Source organism: Macrosteles quadrilineatus, unplaced genomic scaffold (assembly GCF_028750875.1).
Source record: "Macrosteles quadrilineatus isolate MER2022 unplaced genomic scaffold, UCM_ALF_1.0 Scaffold_5__1_contigs__length_97177068, whole genome shotgun sequence".
Taxonomy (NCBI): Eukaryota; Metazoa; Arthropoda; class Insecta; order Hemiptera; family Cicadellidae; genus Macrosteles; species Macrosteles quadrilineatus.
In genome coordinates this window covers 89,491,649-89,514,896 of record NW_026542598.1, presented here as the reverse complement: position 1 = coordinate 89,514,896, position 23,248 = coordinate 89,491,649, and the positions used below count along the sequence as shown (strand labels likewise).

The 23,248-nt window shown below is 35.4% G+C and overlaps 1 protein-coding gene across 1 annotated transcript in view; it reads left to right on the top strand.

The window, feature by feature from the left end:
• The window catches only part of LOC128995214 (protein furry), a 335,121-nt gene that overhangs the window by 16,152 nt on the left and 295,721 nt on the right, over positions 1-23,248 (top strand). Inside the window, exons 14-21 of the mRNA XM_054420153.1 lie at positions 87-257; positions 747-939; positions 1,601-1,777; positions 8,545-8,706; positions 9,956-10,105; positions 11,385-11,548; positions 12,359-12,660; positions 18,462-18,616. Of these exons, the coding sequence (XP_054276128.1) occupies positions 87-257; positions 747-939; positions 1,601-1,777; positions 8,545-8,706; positions 9,956-10,105; positions 11,385-11,548; positions 12,359-12,660; positions 18,462-18,616 (1,474 nt within the window). The remainder of the gene's footprint in view (positions 1-86; positions 258-746; positions 940-1,600; positions 1,778-8,544; positions 8,707-9,955; positions 10,106-11,384; positions 11,549-12,358; positions 12,661-18,461; positions 18,617-23,248) is intronic.

The window sequence follows — 23,248 nt, the reverse complement described above, 5'->3', positions numbered from 1 at the left end:
CAAGTTGAGTTGAAAAAAATTAAAATATTTAAGTGTAAGCAACAAAAGTAATCGCAAAGCCCTTTATTTCTATTGTCTGTGTGCAGGCGCTATGGAGGACGACCAGCCAGTGATTGATGTGATAGACCGTTGCTGTCCCCAAGTGGTAGAGTCTTGTCTACCATTGCTGCCACCAGCTGAGAAAGCTGCCGTGTTGTCAGTGTCTACTGTGGATCTGCAGTGGATCGCAGACAGAACGTCTTCTGTATGGACTGGAGGTAATCGTCACATTTGCTTGTGTCTGGTTTGGAAAATTCACAGTTTTTCAGTTATTCTTGATCATACTAAAATTAATTATTTAGGAGGTAATTTAGGGCTCTGTGATAGGTCCTTTTTGTGTAGTATTTTAACATGTATGATTGTGATTGTGAATGGCATTCATGTAATCTATGTAACTTCAAAATTTTAACAGGTTTAATTTTTTTGAACGGACAGATATGTTTAAAAGGTTGACAAGAGTGTGTATATATTAGTGTAAAGTAGCAAAGTTTTGATTCTGTTAATTTAGCAAAACCAATAAGTGTTTGTCAACAAAAGTTACCTGTCATAGAAAGTATCATATACTCCTTCATAATTGACTTCTTTCAGTATCTATACTAGAAAAGTAGACGAGTAGAAATAGGATTCACTAGGCTAATCGGATCACATATATCAAGTACTGTACATTGTACATCCTTGGCAATACCAGTAACACAGCTCTGTCGCAGGTCTAGCAGACGAGAACAGTTCCAAGTCCTCGGGCAGCAGTTTGGCCAGTGTGGCCAGTGACCCGTGGGCTATCTGTCTGTTTGGGTTCCTAGAGCGAGGTCGAGTACTGAATCTCTGTCCGGCCGCAGTGTCTCACTCGTGGCCGACCGTGTACTCCAGGCTGCACTCACTGTTCACTGTCATCGACCCAACGTAAGTATTGGCGTTCCTCAAGGCTCGATGTTGGGATCCATAATAGTTGCTGGTTTTGTGGATAAATTAAGTTAAATTAAAGTATGTATCTTATAATCTCTTTTTTGTTAATGTATATAGCTCAGAAATGAAAGAATTACAATGAAAAATTGTTTAATAATCTTGGTAAAGTTAGTGAAAAAGCCTTGTGGGTCTTTCTTACATTTAATCTGAGATGTACCATAACATTAAGAACTTTATCTGTAATTTTGCTCAGTGTTATGTACTTAGCCCACTCTAGTTAAGTTCAGTATGTTTGCTTTTATTGGGATGGAATTTTTCCCGACATCTACCAATCGCTTCTGATACCAGCCAATTGCAACTCACTTAAACCAATCGCGCATGACTCAGTCGATCACTTTTGACATAATTTGACCACAACCCTGTCGCACTAGGCATCTTAGTTAAAGATGAACATGTCTATAATATAAACATAGATTGTATGAGAAGATTGCTTTATTACTACATACATAACTTACTGACTAAATTTAGCCAACAAAGACATTTTGTTTTGATCCTCAACAATGTGCCTTAAAGGATCAAACTATTTTGTTGTATCTAGTTTTATCACTTGGCCACCAGCTTTATGAATATTTACCATTATTTTTCTCTTGTCACACAGGCCTGTAAGTGACAACAGAGCGTCTCTTCTGCGTAGTTCTGCGCCGCCTCGTAAGCCCATCACTGAGAGAGACATGCACCTGGTGGTGTGGCGCAACTACGTGACGTTTGCCATGAGAGTGGTTCCTCCAGCGCCGAGTCCCATCATCCGGTGCGCTTCTCCGGACCTCAGCCTCAGGTATGTGCCAGCATGATTTGGGAAACTTATTTATAATGCTTTGAAATGTCAAATAGTTTTGGACATCTATGATGTCCGTTAGTTTGTCTGTGGGGACAGACCATGGACGGTAAACCAAGTGTGTTAAAATATCATATGTTGTTTTTGCTGATTCTTAAGCCCATACAACGTGGGATAGTGAGATAACATTATGTGGGATAATATTTGACCATTGTCATGAACCCTCTGCTGAAGGTTTTCATATGTCAAATTTAAGATTGGGAAGGACAAGATTCTAATGAAGGCTAGGTGCTGTTAATGTTATTTTGGCAAAGTTAATCATTTACAGTTTCATCTGTCCTGGATAAGATCCATTTAATAACTTCTTGATCAGCATTGTACGTGTTATTAAATTTACGGAAAGTAAATAAGAGAAACGTCTTATAACACTTAAAAGATATATTTACGCTTATACTGTAACTCACAAGACGGTAAATATACAAAAAAGATGGTAAGTGGTGATCGATTTTGATTGGACAGAGCCATTCGCCTATTGGGTCTGATGATGATTGGAGTGTCCAATCAAAATCGATCACCACTTACCATCTTTTTTCTATATTTACCTTCTTGTGAGTAACAGTATAAGCGTAAATATATCTTTTAAGTGTTATAAGACGTTTCTCTTATTTACTTTCCGTAAGATCCATTTATTCTTACAAGGGTGCACACCAGACTGTTTTTCCGAGGAGATGATGAGGAACCAAGGTGAAATAAAATCAAGAACTAAGTTAAACTCATTTAATCATAGAACAAAACATAACATTATTTGTTTACATGTTCATAATAAACATAAAACCAAATTATCAGCTGATTCCAATATATTACACTTTTCCCTCCTCATCGTCTACCGCACCTTCTCTTCTTCGCAGTTGATCCGAATGTTTTCTTTTTATCACTCCACCACACATGACTTCATACGAGTATAAGCCATTGCGTTTGACTATGGTTCCTGCTATCCAACCAGGGTTATTCTCTTTTTTAATCCATACTTCTTCCCCTTCACTGAATGCTCTTAAGGTTTTCTTTTGAGTTGGATTTTGTTGTTCCTTCCAAATTTTCAGATCTAATTGTTGTCTAAGGTTTGGTTTCATGTTGTCCAACATAGTTGGCATTCTTCGACCAAGAAACAACTCTGCAGGGGCTCGTCCTGTTGTTTTTTGTGGGGCATTTCTGTAACTGAACAACACATTTTGCAATGCCAATGAAGAATCATTAATTTCTTGTTTTGTTGTTCTGTAACGCCTTTTCAAAGTCCCTATTAGACGTTCAACTAAGCCATTACTTCTAGGATGATAAGGAGTAGTTCTTATATGTCGAATTGAATGTCTCTTGAAAAATGCTTCCATTTCAGTAGAGACAAACTGTGGCCCGTTGTCAGTTACTACTTGTGATGGTATCCCATACCTGCTCATCCACGATCTTAATCTTTGAATTATGGCAGTTGAAGTCGTTGTTCTTAAACATTCAACTTCTGCCCACTTAGATAGCGCGTCAATCCCTACTAACCACATTACTCCATCAACTGGTCCAGCTAAATCCAAATGAACTCTTTCCCACACTTTTTCAGGAATGTTCCATGGATAGACCGGGACTTCTTCAATGTTTCCTCTGTTTTCTTGACATGCTTCACAAGTCTTAACATGCATTTCAACGTCTTTGTCAATGTCAGGCCACCATACATAGTATCTGGTAATTGATCTCATAGCTGAAATTCCAGGATGGCCACAGTGCAAAATTCTCAAGATTTTCTTTCTCATATTTGTTGGCACAACAACTCTACCAAACCACATCAAAACACCATCTTCAACTGATAATTCTTCTTTCCTTTGTTTAAATGTTTTAATGTTATCTGGTACCTTCTCCGGCCATGCATTTAGCACATAACTTTGTACTAATTTTATCTCCTTGTCCAAACTGCTGTTATGTTTGAGTTCCTTATAGGACACCAATGTCTCAACTTTATCCATGTTTAAAAACTTTATGTCCCTTACATCGGTAGCTTCTTCTCTGATTCTGATGGGAAGACGGGATAGTGCATCAGCACAAACGTTTTCATCTCCTTTCCTGTACTTGATTTGAAAATTGTACTGATTAAGTTCTAGGGCCCATCTCACCAACCTATTGTTCATTACCTTTGGAAGATTCCGGTTTTCTCCAAATATTCTTTGAAGGGGTTTATGATCGGTGACAAGTGTGAAGCTTCGTCCATATACATATTGGTGAAACTTTCTTACAGCAAATAAAATTGCAAGTGCTTCTCGATCAATATTCGAGTATCTTTTCTCAGCATCTGAAAGAGTTCTGCTAGCATACGCGATTGGTTTTTCCAGACCATCTTCACACTTGTGCATTAGGACACTCCCAAGACCGTCTTCTGACGCATCACACACCAACACTAGAGGTTTGGATTCATCATATGGAACAACTGTGTCTTCTTCCGAAAGAATCATTTTGACCTTTGTAAATACTTCATCTTCTTTCTCTGTCCAGATCCATTTCGATCTGTTGCTGGTAAGTCGATGTAACCTTGAGCACAGCGCATGCAACCTAGGGATAAACCTTTCATAATAGTTTATGGATCCTAAAAAAGACCTAAGCTGTTTGACATTTGTAGGTTTAGGTGCCTTTTGTATTGCTTCAATCTTCTCTTTTGTTGGATGGATACCCCGTTCATCGATAATGTGTCCAAGATAGGTGACTGAATTCTGCATGAATCTACATTTTTCTTTCTTCGCTTTTAGCCCTGCGTCACTCATTCGTTTTAATACTTCCTTTAAGTTCATGAGGTGTTCTTCTTTGTTTCGGCCCGTAATGATTACATCATCTAGAAGTACCCCCACTTGTGGTATGCCTTCAAGGAGCTTCTCCATGTATTCCTGAAAGATACCTGGGCTGGAGGTTATACCAAATGGTAGTCTCTTGTATCTATAGTATCCAACGTGCGTGGATATTACCAGATATTTTCTGTCTTCCTCCGATACTTCCATTTGGAGATATGCATCTCTCAAGTCGACAACTGAATACTGCTTCCCTCGAGATACTTTATTCGTCAGTTCCTCAAAAGTTGGCAAAAGTGTTGTATGGGTAACGATGTTTGGGTTTAAGGTTACCCGAAAATCTCCACATATTCTAATTGTGCCATTTTCCTTCTCAACATTTACTGTTGGTGTTGCCCATTCGATAGGAGTTTTGGAAGGATCTACCTTTTCTATAACACCATCACTTACCAGTCTGTTTAGTTCTTGCTCAACTCTACTTCTTAGTGGAAAAGGCACTCTGCGAGCAGGAAAACACCTAGGCTCTGAGTCACTCTTAACATGTATCTTCGCCTGATAGCCTTTAATTGTTCCCAATTCTTTCTTAAATACGTCACTAAACTCTGAAATAACTTGGTTAATTTCCTCTTCGGTTACTGTAGAAGCATTTTCATCTTTATTGGTGTTATCCAACTTACGAATCGTAACACTAGATGGTAATTTCATGTTGAAGGCAAGCATCCATGGTAATCCAAACAAAGGAGATTCGTTTCCATTTACCACAGCCGCCTTAAGTTTCCTAATCTGTCCATCAACTTTAACATTAACTTCACACTCTCCTAAAACATCCAGGGTATTGTTTCCATAAGCGACAAATTTTGTTTTACATGCCCTCAAATTTGGTGATCCAATTTGTTTCCACAGGGGTGCATCAATCATCGATGCTCTAGCTCCTGAATCAAACTCCATGGTTGTTGGTACTTCATTTAGGGTAACATTAATTTGTGCTCTTGGGATCTTCCTATTAGGTTTAAGTTCAGAAATTCCTAACTGTACCTCTTCTTCCTCAGATTTTATGTCTGTGTCGTTGATTTGGTTCAAATAGGCCTTTTTTGAACGACAATGTCGCGGAAAATGACCCATCTTTCCACAGAAGTGACATTGTTTTGTCTTTTTGGTTCCACATTGTCGTGAGAAATGACCTTGCTTTCCACATGAAAAACACTTAGACTTTTGAGCTGGACAAAATTCTTCACTGTGTACTAGTCCACACTGATTACAATCTTCTGTAGAATGGCTGTATGTTTCTTTTGCCAAAGATCTATTTTTCTTATCATAGTTATGTACCTTGTTAATTACAGGCATAGCTTCTTCTAAAATATTCATTTCCCGCTTAGCTCTATCCATCGCTTCAGCTAAATCTACCAACTCATTTAAAGTTAAACGTGAACCATCTTTATTATTGCCTTCTGGCCACCTTTGCCTGATTTCAACTTCAAACTGTGGAAAGTTAACGCCACCAGCAAATCTATCCCTTACTCTTTCCTCAAAATACCTGTCGTATTTACAGTAGGAGGCTAACTCTTTTAAACGCAAGACGAAATTTGAAAAACTCTCATCATTTCCTCTCACACATTTTTCAAAGTCTAGTCTCGCTGCAAAGATTGTTTTACTAGGTTTATAAACACACCGAAATGTATCAATCAGTTCAGTCATTGGTATGTCATAAATTTGCCTAGGTAAAACGAAGTTAGATACCTTTTTGAGGGGTACAGGTCCAACATATGCTAGAAGAAGATCCCTTCTTGCCTCCTCAGTTTCATTACTGTCATCACCCAATCCCTTTACCTTGCACATCAATTGGAAGTGAGCTTCATAATCCTCCCAGTTCAATTTTTCATCATAGGGTTCTATTGAAAACTTTTCCATTCTCTTTCGCACCTCTTCTTTATTGTTCCAACCAATATCTTCACATCTTTGGGTTCGTTTTTTATTCATCGTCGCCAGTGAAATAAAATCAAGAACTAAGTTAAACTCATTTAATCATAGAACAAAACATAACATTATTTGTTTACATGTTCATAATAAACATAAAACCAAATTATCAGCTGATTCCAATATATTACACAAGGTGTATGTATAAAATGGAAAACTTTGGACTCGCTACTCAATGATATATTGTAAAAAAAATAGTTAGTTGTAACTCTAACTCAGGCTTAAGCTACTTCTGTACTACTGGAGATATTTGAGTGATCTATGATGAACAAGATCCAACATTTTATTAATTTTTGTGCAATACTTTATGTCTTTTGTTTTAAGTTGGGCCTGGTTGCTTCAGTTTTGTTTGTTAAGTGTGTGTTTTGCTTGTTAACTTCACTGCTTTGCTTATCCCATAAGCTTCATCTATGAAATCTCAAATCTCCATTTCAGGTTTTAAAGATTTGATTTAGTTTATGGATTTGTCTTTCACGTTTTGTGCAGCTTTTGTTTGGAATTTCACTGATGTTATTTCTTCATTTATCATATATTTGGTAGGTATAGGTTATTTATGCCAGTTTTTCATCATTGATCTTCAGTTTTAATTTATTTGGGACCTTCATTTGGTATTTACTTCATCCAAGACATCGATTTACAAATTTAATTTTTCTCTTATGTTAAAATATTGGTTTTTGTATCACAGAATTTCTGAAGTGTTTTATTTAGGAAAATTTTAAATAGCTACAAAATTTATCCTCAAAGGAGCAAATCCTTTGAACATTCACGCAACCATTTCTCAGGATACAAATTTGCTGTGTGTTTTAATTGCTTACTCAGGTTTTGTTGTGGTGGGTCTGGAAGTTCATATTGTCAGCTTTTCTGAATTCTCCTATCCATCAGTCAGTTGTTTAGTGTACTAACCAAGTTTCCTCGGATAGTTTGCCCTCAGGTCGTATATCATCAAGTCTCTCGGACGACGAATCGTTTTCTGATACACTTTCCATTAACTGTGTCCCCACCCCTCCACCTAAACGACACAAGCGAAGCAGGTAAGATATCAGGCCATTTGAGTTTTGTACAGGTCTGTATCAAAATATCAGTTAGTTTTAAAATTTCATGCCACTAGATAGGCTAGTAAAGAACAGTTGATTGATGGATTTTGTCCAGGACATAATAATGACGAGAGACACATTTGTTGTACCGGTACATACAAAATAAAAAAAATAAAAAATTAGAGTAGGGGGCTAAGAGATACAATAAGAACACAAAATATAGGACTGATATTTTGTTCTAATAGAGGAATTTTTCAGAGACTAGGTTAAAGAGGAATGACAGCTAAAATTAAAAAAAGGGGAGTGATCTTCTTGGGTGTGTCGTGTGTGTACAGGTTTGTTTGCATGAGTACCTAAGATATTCGTGGAGGAATATTCAACAATAGGGAGTGGAGCATACAAAATAATAAAAGAAAATACACCAATCAAAATACGTCTTAATGTACACTTTTAAGAGTTTAAAATTAATCACAGGTGACTTTGAAGATTTTATTATTCATTAATATACACTTTAAAAAGTGAGTAATTTTCTTGAACTACTGGATTTATGTGCTTAAACAAAATTAATTTATAGTCACTCATATATTTGAAACAGTAAACAGTTTATAATGCCTCTTTTCCTAATCCTCCTCCTTTCCTCCCCTTTGCCCTCCTTCTTCTACTCAGCCTCCGCTCTCATCCTCTTCATACTCCTCTTAACCTCCTCCTCATCCCCTCTTCACCTCTTCATATTCTTCTTTACCCTCCTCCTTCTCCTTCCCTCTCCCCCTCTTCATACTCCTCTTTACCTTTATCATCTCCTTCTCTTAATTTTCCCCTCCTATTTTCCCACGATCCTTCACCCCCAATTCCTCCTCTTGTATCCTGTCCCGTTCCTTCTACTCTTGATACCTTGGTAGTTTCCAGTAGTTTTCACTTTGGTAACCCACTGTTCCTGTTACAGTTCTTCTCCAGACAGTCTGACAGAACGCACAGACAGCAGGGCTGCCAACCCTTCGCCCAGTGGTTTGTACAAGCTGGTGGTACCACTGCTGAGGTGTGAGGTGGCTGATGTCAGAGACGCTGCCGTGCACGCCCTCGGCAAAGTCAACTCTGACGCACTCAAGTAAGATTTTGCGCGTTGGTGGTCTAGTGGTTAGCTGCTCAGACTCAGACTGTGTGGGAAGGGGGGGTTTATTGACGGTGTATCCATACTTCAAACAAAGTCTGAGGCAAAGATAGTGAACAAACAAGCTAAATACAGTAATAAGTATTAACAATTCGTTTTACAGCCTTTAGACCCTGTTTATGAGGAAAAATGCTTCTTTAACTTCAACTGTAGTATATTTCATAAACTAATGCTAACTTGTACTGTTGTCAAGGCTCGCAACACATTAGCAGTTTTTATTTGATATTTTTGACATGTTGCTAACTTTAACAATGTAGTGCTTACAACAAAACCAGTCAGCGATTTGTTGATGAAAAAGAACAAAGTTGGAGGTAACAGGTAAGGAAGCATTAAAAAAAATTTTTGGGTGTTAGTCTCGTGGTTAGCTTCTCAGACTTTCGTGCGGGAGATATGGGGTTTATAAATCAAAAATGAATTAGCTGTCCATTCTAAAATAATTGTCAAATTTATGGTTAAGCCATTTAGATTAAGTTTTATAACTAATGTTGTATGCTTTGACACTATTCATGTATATAAAATGTATAAAGTGAATAAAGATAATTTGATTTGATTTGGGGTTAATATACATGGACAATGGACATTATCTTTCATATTTCTCTCTTATGGGTCCATGACATACAGAAAACATATTAGGAGTTTAGAATGCTTTCTCAAAAACCATTTGTGTAACTCTAAACAAAATCCCTGAAGTAGGCAGTAGACAGTAATTAAATAATAGGCATTCCTGTTGTAGCAAAGTTGCAGACTAAAATTCCTAGTTGCTCTCGAGTGTTCATTAAAACCATGTGGAACACAAAACACTTTTTTGAATAATTATCAAAGTCTCATATGAGTACTAATAAATTTGCCTAATTCTACGAATTTATATCCGTAAAACAAGCAATCTATCATGGTAGACAATGGTCAGCAAAAAGACCTGCTTAGCAAAAATGAAATATTTTACTTGAGAAGTAACATTCAAAATCACACAAATGAAAAATAATCATGATGAAAAAGCACATCAAAAGCAGATAGGCTAGTAACCTTGAGCACTGTTCCCAGTCTCCCATTTTGAATTTTGAATACTGGCTTTAGAATCTGAACTCCGAACTGAAGTATCAACCAAAAGAAATACATAAACACTATTTTTTATCTAACTTTTGAATATCCTATTTTTATACCATTCTGTATCCTTCATTTTGTGCAGAGATCTGATGGAAGAGCTGGTGGTGTATATAAGAGAGGCAGTGGACAGGAAGCAGGAGAATATGAGGCGCAGACGACGAAGAGACGCTCTCAGACTACAGCTGGTTAAAGTGTTTGAGCTCATTGCCGGCTACGGCACGTTTGGAATTAGGTAGGTCTGGGTGGTATTTGTGGTAAGTGGTCAGTCCTTGTTGTAGGAAGTGTGGTGCCTAACCTAACCTAACCTAACTCAGCAAAAGTGACAAACCACCATTGGCAAAAAAGGTCTGTAGGTAAGGTTAATGGGCTCAAATGAAATCTTTGTGGGTTGGAATCGGGTAAGTACCAAATTCACATATTTTTTTATACTCAAGCTAGGTAAAAATAAGGTAGAAGTTAACAAAAAGTAGTTTATTGTTGCATTTTTTTTATTAGTCGGAATGGAAGTAATAATAAAGTTGAGTAGTGAGATTTAAAAATATTTAGCATATTGTTACAAAATGCTGCTTTTTTTAACAACCTTTACACAATCACAATTGAAATGTGTGTCCAGGAGTAAAGTATACATTGGTAAACTCAATAAAACCATTTATTAAAAATATCACTCTTGTCACTTTATTTTCACAGACAACAGATGTCTTATTTTATTAATAAACTAGCTGTAACCCGCGGGCTTTGCCCCGTTTAACTTCTTAATTTTCAAGATGATCTCGGTCGCATGGCTCAATAATCACGTCCTGGTTGAAGTTCGTTCGCTACGCTCACTCACCTTTAGGTTGGAGCTCGTTCGCTACGCTCACTTGCCTTCAGGTTAGCTCGTTCGCTACGCTAACTCGCCTCCAGGTTGAAGTTAGTTCGCTACGCTCACTCACCTTTTGGTTGCAAATTAGCTGTTGTCATAAATGTAAAAGAAATAATAGTGCTGCACCCAACTTGTTTAATTGAAACAGCTGTTAAGATTCATTAATTCCATTTCTCATAAGGTTAACATGGGAAACTCCAGAGCCACTGGGGCGGACCGATTGGACGGATCACGAAATTGATGGTGTATAAACCTATTCCATGACATTCTACACGTATGTACCAAGTTTCGTGGCAATCGGTTCAGTGGTGTCTGAGTTTATCACTGCCAAACAAATATATATATATATACAAACATCCTCTTTTATACTTATAGATAATGAATTCCTTTTTTCTATCAACAAAGTTGTGTTAAATGTTACAGTAAAAGTAAAGGTAGGTGGGTCCTTACATTCCACAGTAATCATAGAGAATATTTGAGAACTGATAAAGTTGTAATGATATTGTTATCGATATCAGGTTAGAAAACAAGAGTATTGAGATTTCCAAACTAACTCTTCTCATCTGTGTTAAAACAGTTGATATGTAATTTATTTAATCCTAGATATTGCATCAATTCTGCAGGCAAAAACTAATTGTAATGTTGGCAGCTCTTGTGTGTTGGAGCGAGACTCGCAATCACTCCACCCGACCATCGTGGAGTATGTAGACGGAGCGAGACTCTGTCTGGAGGCAGAACCTGACAAAGAAGCTCTCAAAGACATCAAGCTTCACTTCTGCAATTTCATACGGAAAATGCTCAAGAGCTTTCAATGTGAGTAATAATTTGAAATGTGTTTTTAATTCAGTTTTAATACTACTCCAATGAAAGATAATAGTAATCCCAAGGGGTTCCAGTTGCATCATTTACATAGTTCTTAGTGAACCTACAAAGCAGTTATATTCTAGGTAACGTGCAAATATGAGGAATTGCAGTTCAATTTTATATTGTGTGTCTGAAACCAATTTGGAACCTTTTTTAATCATCCTAAACTCACTGAACGTAATAAATCCACATTAAAACAAAACACATTACAACATTATGATGTTTTGCTAGTTAGCTCTTAGAATACAAAACTCTGCAAAGAATATCTAGAAATACTGCCGTATGGTACTACAGTAGAACTCCAATTATCCGAACTCCAATTAACCGAATCTCCGATTATCCGAATCGCTTACTTCAACAATTTAAAAAACGTAAAGCTACAGTAATAAGTTTTGCAAAATGTCAAAGAACTGTAATCAAACACATTCAGTCAGTGTGTAATTTTGGACTTTGATGGAACACCAAAATTACACACTGGCTAAAGTATTAACTTGATAACATGTATAGAACACTAGTACTAAGAGCATTGTAAACTCTAAAAATGTTCTGATTTCATTTATTATTAATTAAAAGTTAACTTAGTACTGAAAATTAGGATTTATCTTTAAAATTCCCGGAATTCCGGTAAAACTCTAATTATCCGAATGGGGTCTGGTCCCTATTGATTCGGATAATCGGAGTTCTACTGTACAAACATCTTTGTTGGAATTTGTTCAAGATTCAAGAGGCACATTGTCCAAACATTTCTTCATGTTTCAGTGGAGACATACCCGACATTACTGAAGCGAGACTTGCGTCGCAACTTGTTTATCCTCTTCGCCGGATGGAGCGGCAGCTTTGGCCGGTCGTTGGCCTCCGCACTGACAGGGACGGGGGCTCCGCCAGCCCCACCGGCACCACCCCTGCCTGAGGTACCTGATGATGAGGAACCGCAGTTCTGTGCTCTGCAAGCCATGAGTGCCGTGCTGTGCTGCGGTCCGTGCTTTGAACCTTCGGCTCTGGCAGAGGATGGGTGTTTGTACCCGTGGTTGGACTCTCTGCTTGCTTCTACTGATGATAAGGTAAGTTTAGTGGATCTTTACATGTGGTCAATGTAAGGGGTTTCTATTGTGACTTTGTCCATCACCGTGGACAACTGATCTGAGTGGTGATCCAAGACAGTGAAGTATTGTTGCGACATTAGTCACATGGGCATTCAGTGGTCATTGCTGATATCTAAGGCTAAAAAAAATAATCGCATTGGAAGTGAAATTTCTTCAGACTCGACCGTCTGAGCGGGTATGACAGAGTCTGAGGAAAACAAACATATGCAGCACCATCTCCCCTTCTTCTACACTGGGCATTTTGTTTGGATATGCAGGGAATGGATTCTGTCCCTTCCGTGCTAAAGTATGAGATGCAAATAAGCCAGCTGAATTCTATTCCTTAAAAAAAAAACTCTGTTTATTAAATGAGTTCTAGTCCCCAGACTGGTCCCATGATTATACAAGTTCTTTAATAATGCTACAAGAATGCTTTAAGCAAGAAGGATATGTTGCAAGAGAGAATGTTGTGTCGAGGAATGTTGTTGTTGTTGTTGTTGTTGGAATGTGTGTGTGTTTTAAGGAGAATGTTGCTATAATGATGCTACAAGATGAAATAAAAGATCATAATTTAAAAACCTATCTGAAGCTACAAAAAATAAATCCGTGCAATCAGCTGTTTTAAAAATGAAGAATACAGGACCAAAATAATGTTTAAATTTGAGTTAACAGTGAATAACAGAAACTCATATTTTCGTATGCAGTATAAAATTAGCTAAATCGTTGCATTGATAATCTCAAAGTAAAGTGTTTTAATTGCAGTATTTGAATTAAAGCTTAAGAGTTAAGTGTATTGGAATAACTCTAAACACCCTCACAGTAAAAAAGGCCATCAGGCCTACTTAATATGTTGTGCCTCAATCGATATAACTGATATTGTGATATTGTCAGACTGGCTTTGTGATATCAGCTGCAATTGCTGTGTAATCCTACCAGAGATATTGCCATCATGTTGGCAACACTGTGATTAGGTAGGATTTGACACGTAACCGTAGTCGCCATTGATTATTGTTTGTCCCTACTCGGTGTCTATCAATATTTGTACTTAATTAAAAAAAGGTAATATGAAATAAGGAAGTAGAAAACAATTTAGTTTGCAAATTGTAAAATGTTGGACAGTGATTTTTGGTTGGTAAAAAACAGGTTTCTTGGATTCAGTTTTAATTGTAGAATAATTTAAATGTATGTTCACAAAATGCAAAAAATGGATTTTTAATAAGGTTTAAGACAGAACTACGCTAAAAATTACAAAATGAAAACTATGAATTTATTTTATTTTCAGTTTATGACCATCATTTTCCCACTCAGGTCTTTTTATGGGAAGAATTCTTTTTCTTCTCTTTTATCAACATTTCTCACAGTACTTTTTCATCTGAAGTCATTCTTACTGTCCTTTGTTCATTTATTTTGATTTGTAGATATTTGTTTTTGTCTTTTAGTGCTTTAAGTTTTAATTCTTGGTCTTCAAATCATCAATTGCAATTATTAGTTCCCTCTTGTCTTCTAAAGTTACAACCATTATTACAAACAATTGTATAGTATTTAGATAAACAAGTAAATTTTATTGGCTCAACAAATCTTTTATATTAAATATTGGCAATATTGTTGAATAGGGTCGTTTTATAATTTTGCTGTGAATTTAAGATCTAAAAAAATCCCGGTGTTCAAAGGAATGACAACAAAATTGGACGAGGATTAAATTCATTATCAGCATAACCAGTGTTGGGGAAGCTACTTTTAAAATGTAGCTTGCTACAACTACTGCTACATTTCCAAAAAAGTAGCTTCGCTACAGCTACAGCTACAGTTCCGAAAAAGTAGCTAGCTACAACTACAGCTACAATGAAATGTAGCGACAGCTACAATTTTAGCTACTTTCCCAAAGACGTTACTTTTTATTCCACGCACATTAGGTAAATGTAAAATTAATTGCAACAACATTTTTATTGAACAAACATTTAAACAAGAAATGTCAGTATTGTATCTAACATTACTTGGAAAACAAATTATTCCTAGATTTTATTTAATTTGTTGGCATTATAAACCTAAAATTACAACAACAGCATCAAATAGTTGGGTGTCCCATCATATTTAGTACTTATTTTTAAATATTGCATTATTTTTAAACATCTTATACGTAAATTTCATTAAGTTCAAAGGACATACAACCAAACTATATTTTAAAAGCTCATTTTATTTCTTTAATATAGAATTATTTATAGATGTCATATATCAACAATTAAGGCCACTTAAACAGTAAAACGATTATTTAAAAATATTTTTTTGTGTTACAGAGCCTAGCCTATTGAAATTAGAGTGTATTGCCTTTCTTTACTTTTAATGTTAAAAACTACATTGCTATAACTTTTAACCATAGTGATAAGTTACTTGTTCTATGAATAACACTTTTCAATCTCAAGAAATCGTCCTTTATTGTCATTATGCATAGGGCAAATTGTGCTTCAACCTAGTTGGTACAGAAAACAGTATTCAGCAACTTATCCTGAAATCGGCTTTTAATTTAAACATGTTGAAATTTGTAAAGTAAAAATAACATGTAGGCCTACTTGGCTATGTAACAAGTTGGCTATAGTAGCTTTGTTCTTGCAAGGACTAAACAGATATATTCCTAATAATTGAACTTGGTATTCGTCTTAAACCATAGCATAGCCTAGGAATAGTCCAATACAAGAGCTGTTAGCAGGAGCAAACTATGCTATTTTTTAAATGTAAGTTTCATGTTATATGGAGATTTTTTCGTTGCCATTATCATGTAGTCTAGGCATATCTTAAATATTATCAGGTAATTTCCTCTTTGTTAATTTAGTAAACCTTTGAAAAATCTTTGTAATCTAACCAAGGAAGGGCTTGTGATGATGAACCACAATTAACAGCTGAAGCAAAGGTTGATAGACCAGCTTTCTCATTATTTAAAGGTTTAGTGTTGGTTTCCATTAAAATCCTAGTTAAAACACTATCGATATAACAAAGAAACTAAATTGATTACTAATTTCCCTGTCAATCACTTGCAAGCATTCAATAGCTTGTCTTGTCACTGGTACCGGTAACGTTTAAACGTCGTCTGCATCTAGCGATTTTATTTTATCTGACAGTAATCATAGAGTAGTAAATTAAGGAAATGCGAGCTAAAAATAAGGATGACACTCATTTAATGGCCTCCATGTCCACACAACGTTGTAATAGGGAATGAAACGGCTGCAACCAGCTGTATGAAGCCAAGAAAGTAGGCCTAATTGTTTTGAAAATCTCAGTTTGAAAGATGTTGTTTCCCGTAAGGTTGAGGTTATGGTAAAAATCACTATCTCAAACAATGTTAATGTAGCGAGAAAAGTAGCTAAAATTCCGCTACAACTACTTTAAAAATGTAGCTAGCTACAGCTAAAGCTACTAAATCTTAAAAGTAGCGACGCTACAGCTAACGCTACAAAAAAAGTAGCGCGCTACTGTAGCGTCGCTACTTGTAGCGCGCTACTTCCCAACACTGAGCATAACTCTGTGACATAAAAGCTTTCAGTGTTTTATAAAGTTATGACAAAACCCAATTAAGGAAGGAAAATAAGGCAGCTGGCCTTTCGAGCCTATTAAAATCTTCTGGGACAAAGAAAGTCAGTTAAGGTGTAAGCAAATAATGCTTTTAATTTGGTCGCTGTCAACGTTGCATAACCAATTTACTCTGAAAGCCTTTGAAAAATGAACTCGGCTTGATTGCGCTGAGCTTCTTACTGAGCTAATCAACTCTTTCTGAGATCGTCTGCCTTTCTTACATTGTCTTTTGATCCTTTTAATGCATCGGAAGTGTTATCTCAAAACCATTGTGAATATTGTCTCGGCTGTAATGAAAAATTTTGTTTGGTTGGAATCAAAGCTATTTATAGTTTTTGTGACCTTAAGTTTGCTAAAAATATTTTCATAGTTTTAATACCAATGTTTTTAACAACAATGTTAAGCAATTTAAAAATAAGTAGTAACACATTAAGATAGTTTGTCTGATTAATTTCCACTCTTACAAGTAACTATGTAAAATTAACATTAACGTTAAAGTACTTCCTAAATTTTGAATTTTTTAGTTTACTAATTTTGTTTACTAAAAAAACCACTGATAAAACAAAGAAGAAAAAAAAAATACATTAACTGATGATAAAAGATGTGGCAGAAAAACGTTGATATAAGACAAGTCCGTTCCGAGAAAATAATTTAAGCAATACATCAGGAAAATTTATAGTTCAGTATATCCTTGATTGCCCTTCATCACTCAGTGCTTTGTAAACATTGTTTTCGACGGCTTTACTCCGTATGTCCTACATAGTCGCCTTTTAGAAGATTAGAGATCAAAAAATATTTGTTATAGGTTTGATATAATACCGGTTCTTAATAATAAGCCAACACAAATACTTTTATATATTGTAATTAAAGATACAGTATGAAATAAATAACTAGACCCAATGTAGTTTATTTTTTATTTTAAGGGGAAAACAAATATATTTTAATACCAAATGAGCATGAATTTATTGAAATAAAGATAGATAAAAACTCACTGAAAGAAATTTAAATACTTTAAGTGACCAACCACTTTGAGTGATTATTCAGAAATGATAAGCTGTACTGCAATTCTTTCTTCTTTCCTTACAAAACAGTCAATTAATTTTGATATTTAAGCATTAGTTACAGTAATTAATTACCAGAAAGCTTTAGCCATTATAAGGAAACAAAATACTCTGTCAAATAGTTTTCATCAACAATTACATTTTCCTCTTTTGATTATATTTGTTTAGCAAAATTAAATTGTATTGATGAAAATCAATTGCTTTTAAGTCAAAAACTTATTTTTCTTTTATTGTATTCAATTACAGATCACAATAGTTGTCTGAATCATTCTAAATTTGAATATTTAAACAGAATAATTGCATTTGGTCATATTGAAGGTTCAACAGCACCTGTGGTTAATTGAATAAATTTTCACTTTAATGACCCAGTGTTAATTTACCTACGTGTTTAGTGTCTATGCATGGTTCTAATTTTTGTTTAACTGTTTTAATGAAATATTTTATTTGATAATATTACAACTAAATACAAATTTTATATTTCATAACAACTACTGAGTCATTGCATATTTGAGACCATGTTTGAAGTGCGAGAGTTATCGAGCACTTCAAATGGTCGAAAATATCTATAGAGTGGGCCTATAGACCCACTTTCACTTGTGTTTTGAAGGTGTATTCGCTACATTACAAAGAATAAATATTTTCTTCATTACAAAACTCATAGAATTTTTTAGGATATGCCTTCAATTTAAAGTTAACATTTACTTTAGTTGTTGAAAATTAAAACAGTTGATAAAATCAATAACATAAATTTGTTTGTTTTTGTCGACAAAATCCAAAAAATATAGTAAACATTATTTTCGCATAGTAAACATTCTTTTGCCATAGTAAACAAAACAATGTAATGATAGATTTTCGCAGGTGATAAACAAAAAACTAAAACAGGCCATTTCACAGTAGTGTAGCGAAAACCGGTCATTTCACAGTGGTGTAGCGAAAACTGGTCATTTCACAGTGGTGTAGCAAAAAATCTATTTTATTTTAGAGATAGTTAACAGTAGATTTGTTTTTCTGTACTGTAATGCGTTTGTCAAGTCTATGGTTTTGATTGTTCCTTTATAAAAATGTTTTTAAAGTAACCCAAATATACAATATATATATATATATTTCATTGATAGAAGATAACAAATTTAATTTATTTGAATATATTTGTTGCAGATTTACAAGCTAACATGTGACACTGTGGTGCTCCTGTTAGAATGCAACCCAGACATGGGTTCGTTGCTTGATTGGGTAGTAGACCGTTGCTACACTGCCAAAGCTAAGGTGGCTGACGGTTGCTTTCTCGCCCTGGCTACCATCTTTAGTGCGCGGTAAGTCCTAATTTCCTTGTTGCAAGTATTGTTTGATGCTAGATTGTATAGTGAACTGTTGCTTTTACTGCTAAGGCTAAGTTTGTCGATGGTTATTTTCTCGTTCTATTAACCATCTTCAGCACGGTAAGTCGTAACTTTCCTTAGTAAAGGTTTAAATTACCCGGTTATGGCCAAAACGATCTTGTGTAGTTTGAACAACGACTACAGCTGTTTCATGCCGCACATCATCAGGTTAGAATGTCAGCTGATATATAACTTCCCTGTTTGCAAACACTGTTATACTAGATTCTGTAGTGGACCATTGTTACACTGCTAAGGCTAAAGTTGCCGACGGTTGCTTTCTTGCTGTAGCTATCATCTTCAGTTCACAATAAGTCCTAAACTTTAACTTTAAAATACAAGTATCTATCTATTTGGATTGGTAAACAAATGAGGAATTATAAGTTTTAATTTTGAGATAAATAGTTTTATTAATATACCATATTATTTTATTGTATTTCGAAATGTAAAAAACCCTCACTGAACATAACTTTATAAATTAGGCTACTTTTACAAGTTATCAACAACTAAAAACAATAATAATTTCAAAAAACCAACCGCCAAAGTGCTATATTGTATTTTCTTTTATTTCTGTAAATAATAAACATTACTCTCAATATTTGAGTCAATCGATACAGTAAGGAAACACGGACACAGATACGCCACACTGACCAGCGGTTACTGTATCAACTTGGTTAGTTGGTGGTTATACGGTTAATTGGTTACAACTGTTTTTACGTGACAGTTGAACCTCACACAGACCAGCGGTTACTGTATCAATTTGGTTATTTGGTGGTTAAATGGTTAATTGGTTACACGTGCCAGTTGAACCTCAGTTGGTTACAACTGTTTTTACGTGACAGTTGAACCTCACACAGACCAGCGGTTACTGTATCAACTTGGTTAATTGGTGGTTATACGGTTAATTGGTTACGACTGTTTCTACGTGACAGTTGAATCTGAGTTGGTTACATCACACAGACCAGCGGTAGCTGTATCAACTTGGTTAATTGATGGTTATACGGGTAATTGGTTACGACTGTTTCTACGTGACAGTTGAACCTGAGTTGGTTACATCACACAGACCAGCGGTTGCTGTATCAACTTGGTTAATTGATGGTTATACGGGTAATTGGTTACGACTGTTTCTACGTGACAGTTGAACCTGAGTTGGTTACATCACACAGACCAGCGGTAGCTGTATCAACTTGGTTAATTGATGGTTATACGGGTAATTGGTTACGACTGTTTCTACGTGACAGTTGAACCTGAGTTGGTTACATCACACAGACCAGCGGTAGCTGTATCAACTTGGTTAATTGATGGTTATACGGGTAATTGGTTACGACTGTTTCTACGTGACAGTTGAACCTGAGTTGGTTACATCACACAGACCAGCGGTTGCTGTATCAACTTGGTTAATTGATGGTTATACGGGTAATTAGTTACGACTGTTTCTACGTGACAGTTGAACCTGAGTTGGTTACATCACACAGACCAGCGGTAGCTGTATCAACTTGGTTAATTGATGGTTATACGGGTAATTGGTTACGACTGTTTCTACGTGACAGTTGAACCTGAGTTGGTTACATCACACAGACCAGCGGTTGCTGTATCAACTTGGTTAATTGATGGTTATACGGGTAATTGGTTACGACTGTTTCTACGTGACAGTTGAACCTGAGTTGGTTACATCACACAGACCAGCGGTAGCTGTATCAACTTGGTTAATTGATGGTTATACGGGTAATTGGTTACGACTGTTTCTACGTGACAGTTGAACCTGAGTCGGTTACGTCACACAGACCAGCGGTTGCTGTATCAACTTGGTTAGTTGGTGGTTATACGGTTAATTGGTTACGACTGTTTCTACGTGACAGTTGAACCTGAGTTGGTTACATCACACAGACCAGCGGTTGCTGTATCAACTTTGGTTAGTTGGTGGTTATACGGTTAATTGGTTACGACTGTTTCTTTGTAACAGTTGAACCTCAGTTGGTTACAACGTCACACTGACCAGCGGTTACCGTATCAACTTAGTTAATTGGTGGTTATATGGTTAATTGGTTACGACTGTTTCTGCGTGACAGTTGAACCTCAGTTGGTTACGTTTAGGCTCCTTGGGTGATCTGATTGCTTAATAAACTTGTTAAATAATGAATGAAAAAGAATTGTTTTAAAAATAGTTATACAGGGTGTTTTTTTTACGCAAATTAATTTACAAGTATTCGGGACACTGTTTAACGACAAAACAAGTTCACCAAATGTTAGTGTCCTGGTTTTCTATAATTCATTGCTGATCAGCTGATAACATGCATTGTTGCATAGTTGTCTATGACGTTTGGTGTCATTGGGATTTTATTGTAAATAAGACTCAACATAAAGTTTTTGCAAGCTCAAATAGAGTATTTACAGTAGGTCTAGGTTGTTTTTGTTTTTTAAAGATCCAGTAAGTTGAATTTTTGAAAAGTCTATATTAGTTGATTTATTTTATATTAAAATCACACATGGATCTTTAGTTTCAATAAACAAAGCTTTTCAATAGCATATTATTGTGTGAATAGAAGGAGTAAACTAAAACTAACGGCAAGTTGGGGAAAACAAAATCAAAATTCATAACCAATCTCAAGATTTCATTACAGTTCACGTCAACAGCCGACCAGTGACAAATAAAATTGATGAGATTTCAATTTTGTTGTCAGGAAGTCATTGATTGTTCATTCAGTTGCCCATCAGAGGTCACTGAATTGGTGATTTTAGTGACTATTATAATCAACAAATCAACACAATGCTGCATGTTACTAACACTGATTTTAGTAAATTTCCCATTTAGGGAATGTGCTATATTACTAGATCCATGATAAGTCTTAGACCCGGGACGGATTTTTTTGGTTTTTCCTCAGAGGCCAAAAAACACCACCCATTGGCATTTGTCTGTTTGCATATACATGTAGGCCTATATGTACGTTAGCAAGATAACTCGAGTAAAAACCGATTTTGATGTTTTTGGTACATAAACCTACGTTTATTCAAATGACTTTGTCAACCAGCATTTTGAGACTATGGAAACTATGGTTAGGGGTTATCTCATAAGGGGCAAACTTACCATTTCCACAATGGATAAACTTCTAATTTTTACAATGAAGTTTTCCCATATTTTACTGTCAAAACTTACACATTTCAAAATTTCTTTCTAAACCACTTTGTAGAGCTTTAAAGAACAAATCATTTTTTATATTAATGTGTTCATGTACAATTAATGGTTACAAAGAAAATTTAAAAAAACCCTAAATTTAAAATGTTTAAGTCATTTTTATGTTGTAGTTTGCTTGTTTATGGTTAAATTTTGATAAAATATGGCGAGTTTATTTATCTCATACCTATTACCAATTTACAAAAAAACACTCATTACTACTTCCATTGTATCAGCAAACATTTAAGCACTCGTTAAATCTAATATTATTTAAATAGGGAATTCATCTGACATTATTAAGTAGGCCTAAATATTTTAGTGAAAATCCAATGAGGCAAATGGAAATAGTCTGCAGAATTGCTGCAGCAGGGGTATTGTCAAGTTTTTGAAGTACTGTAGCACCTTAAGAAAAGAGCAAATGTGGGAAAAACATTCAATTTGTGCCAAAGATACAAAAAACATATTTTTACACTAATTTAACCTTGCAAAATTAAAATTAATGCTCAAAACATCTATAAAAGATAATTTCAATACAAGAAAATGTAAAAACTTTACATCAATTATTTTTTGTCTGCAGCGCAGATGTAATTATTGTTCACGATTCTATTTGTCGACTGCAATGCAGCTGTAATTACTACAAGGCGGTTTTCCAGTTCCACAGTTTTTACAGGACGATTTCGATCAAGAACAGTCAGAGTTGAGCTTGACATTTGCCAGTTATAAACCTTGCCTGGTAAATGAATTTTAGAGTAATGAATTAGTATTCTCGACAAAAAAAATTAATATTGATGTATTTAGCAAATAGTATAAAACAGGCACATTCCCTATCTGCTAAAATGTTTTTGTGATAAGACCTAGACCCGGGTCTAAAATTAACATGTTTTGACACCTTGTCGGCCTCTTGATGGTTCAACCTAAGAATTGAAACTAGTTGCCACTACCCAACGAAGATTTGCTATGCAGGAATTGTAAACAATTTAAGATCAAATTTAATATTCCATTTCATCAGTACAGATTTACGGAAACTTAGGTTTTGAAAGATTGAACTCATCGGAAAGTGTTCAAAATAATTCTATAGATAATAGTAACACTAGACTACAGTAGACAATGCAATATAAATCTTGCTTACGTTTCCTTAGAAGCTTCAGTCTTTCATTGCCAACCTCTTGTCTCCGAGCGTACAATAAACTGCTGTGGTAATCCTCACTTTATTTGATATTTCTTCGGAGTTTTTTTTTAAGTTATGAACTATTTTGTCAAATTTATTGATTACTCATTTAAATTAATTATAAAATTCTTATTAATAATCATCCAGTGTTTACGTAATGATTTCATATTATGAATATGATGCATTTATGTCTTTTAAAGATTAATTGATTTAAATTCTGCATAGAATA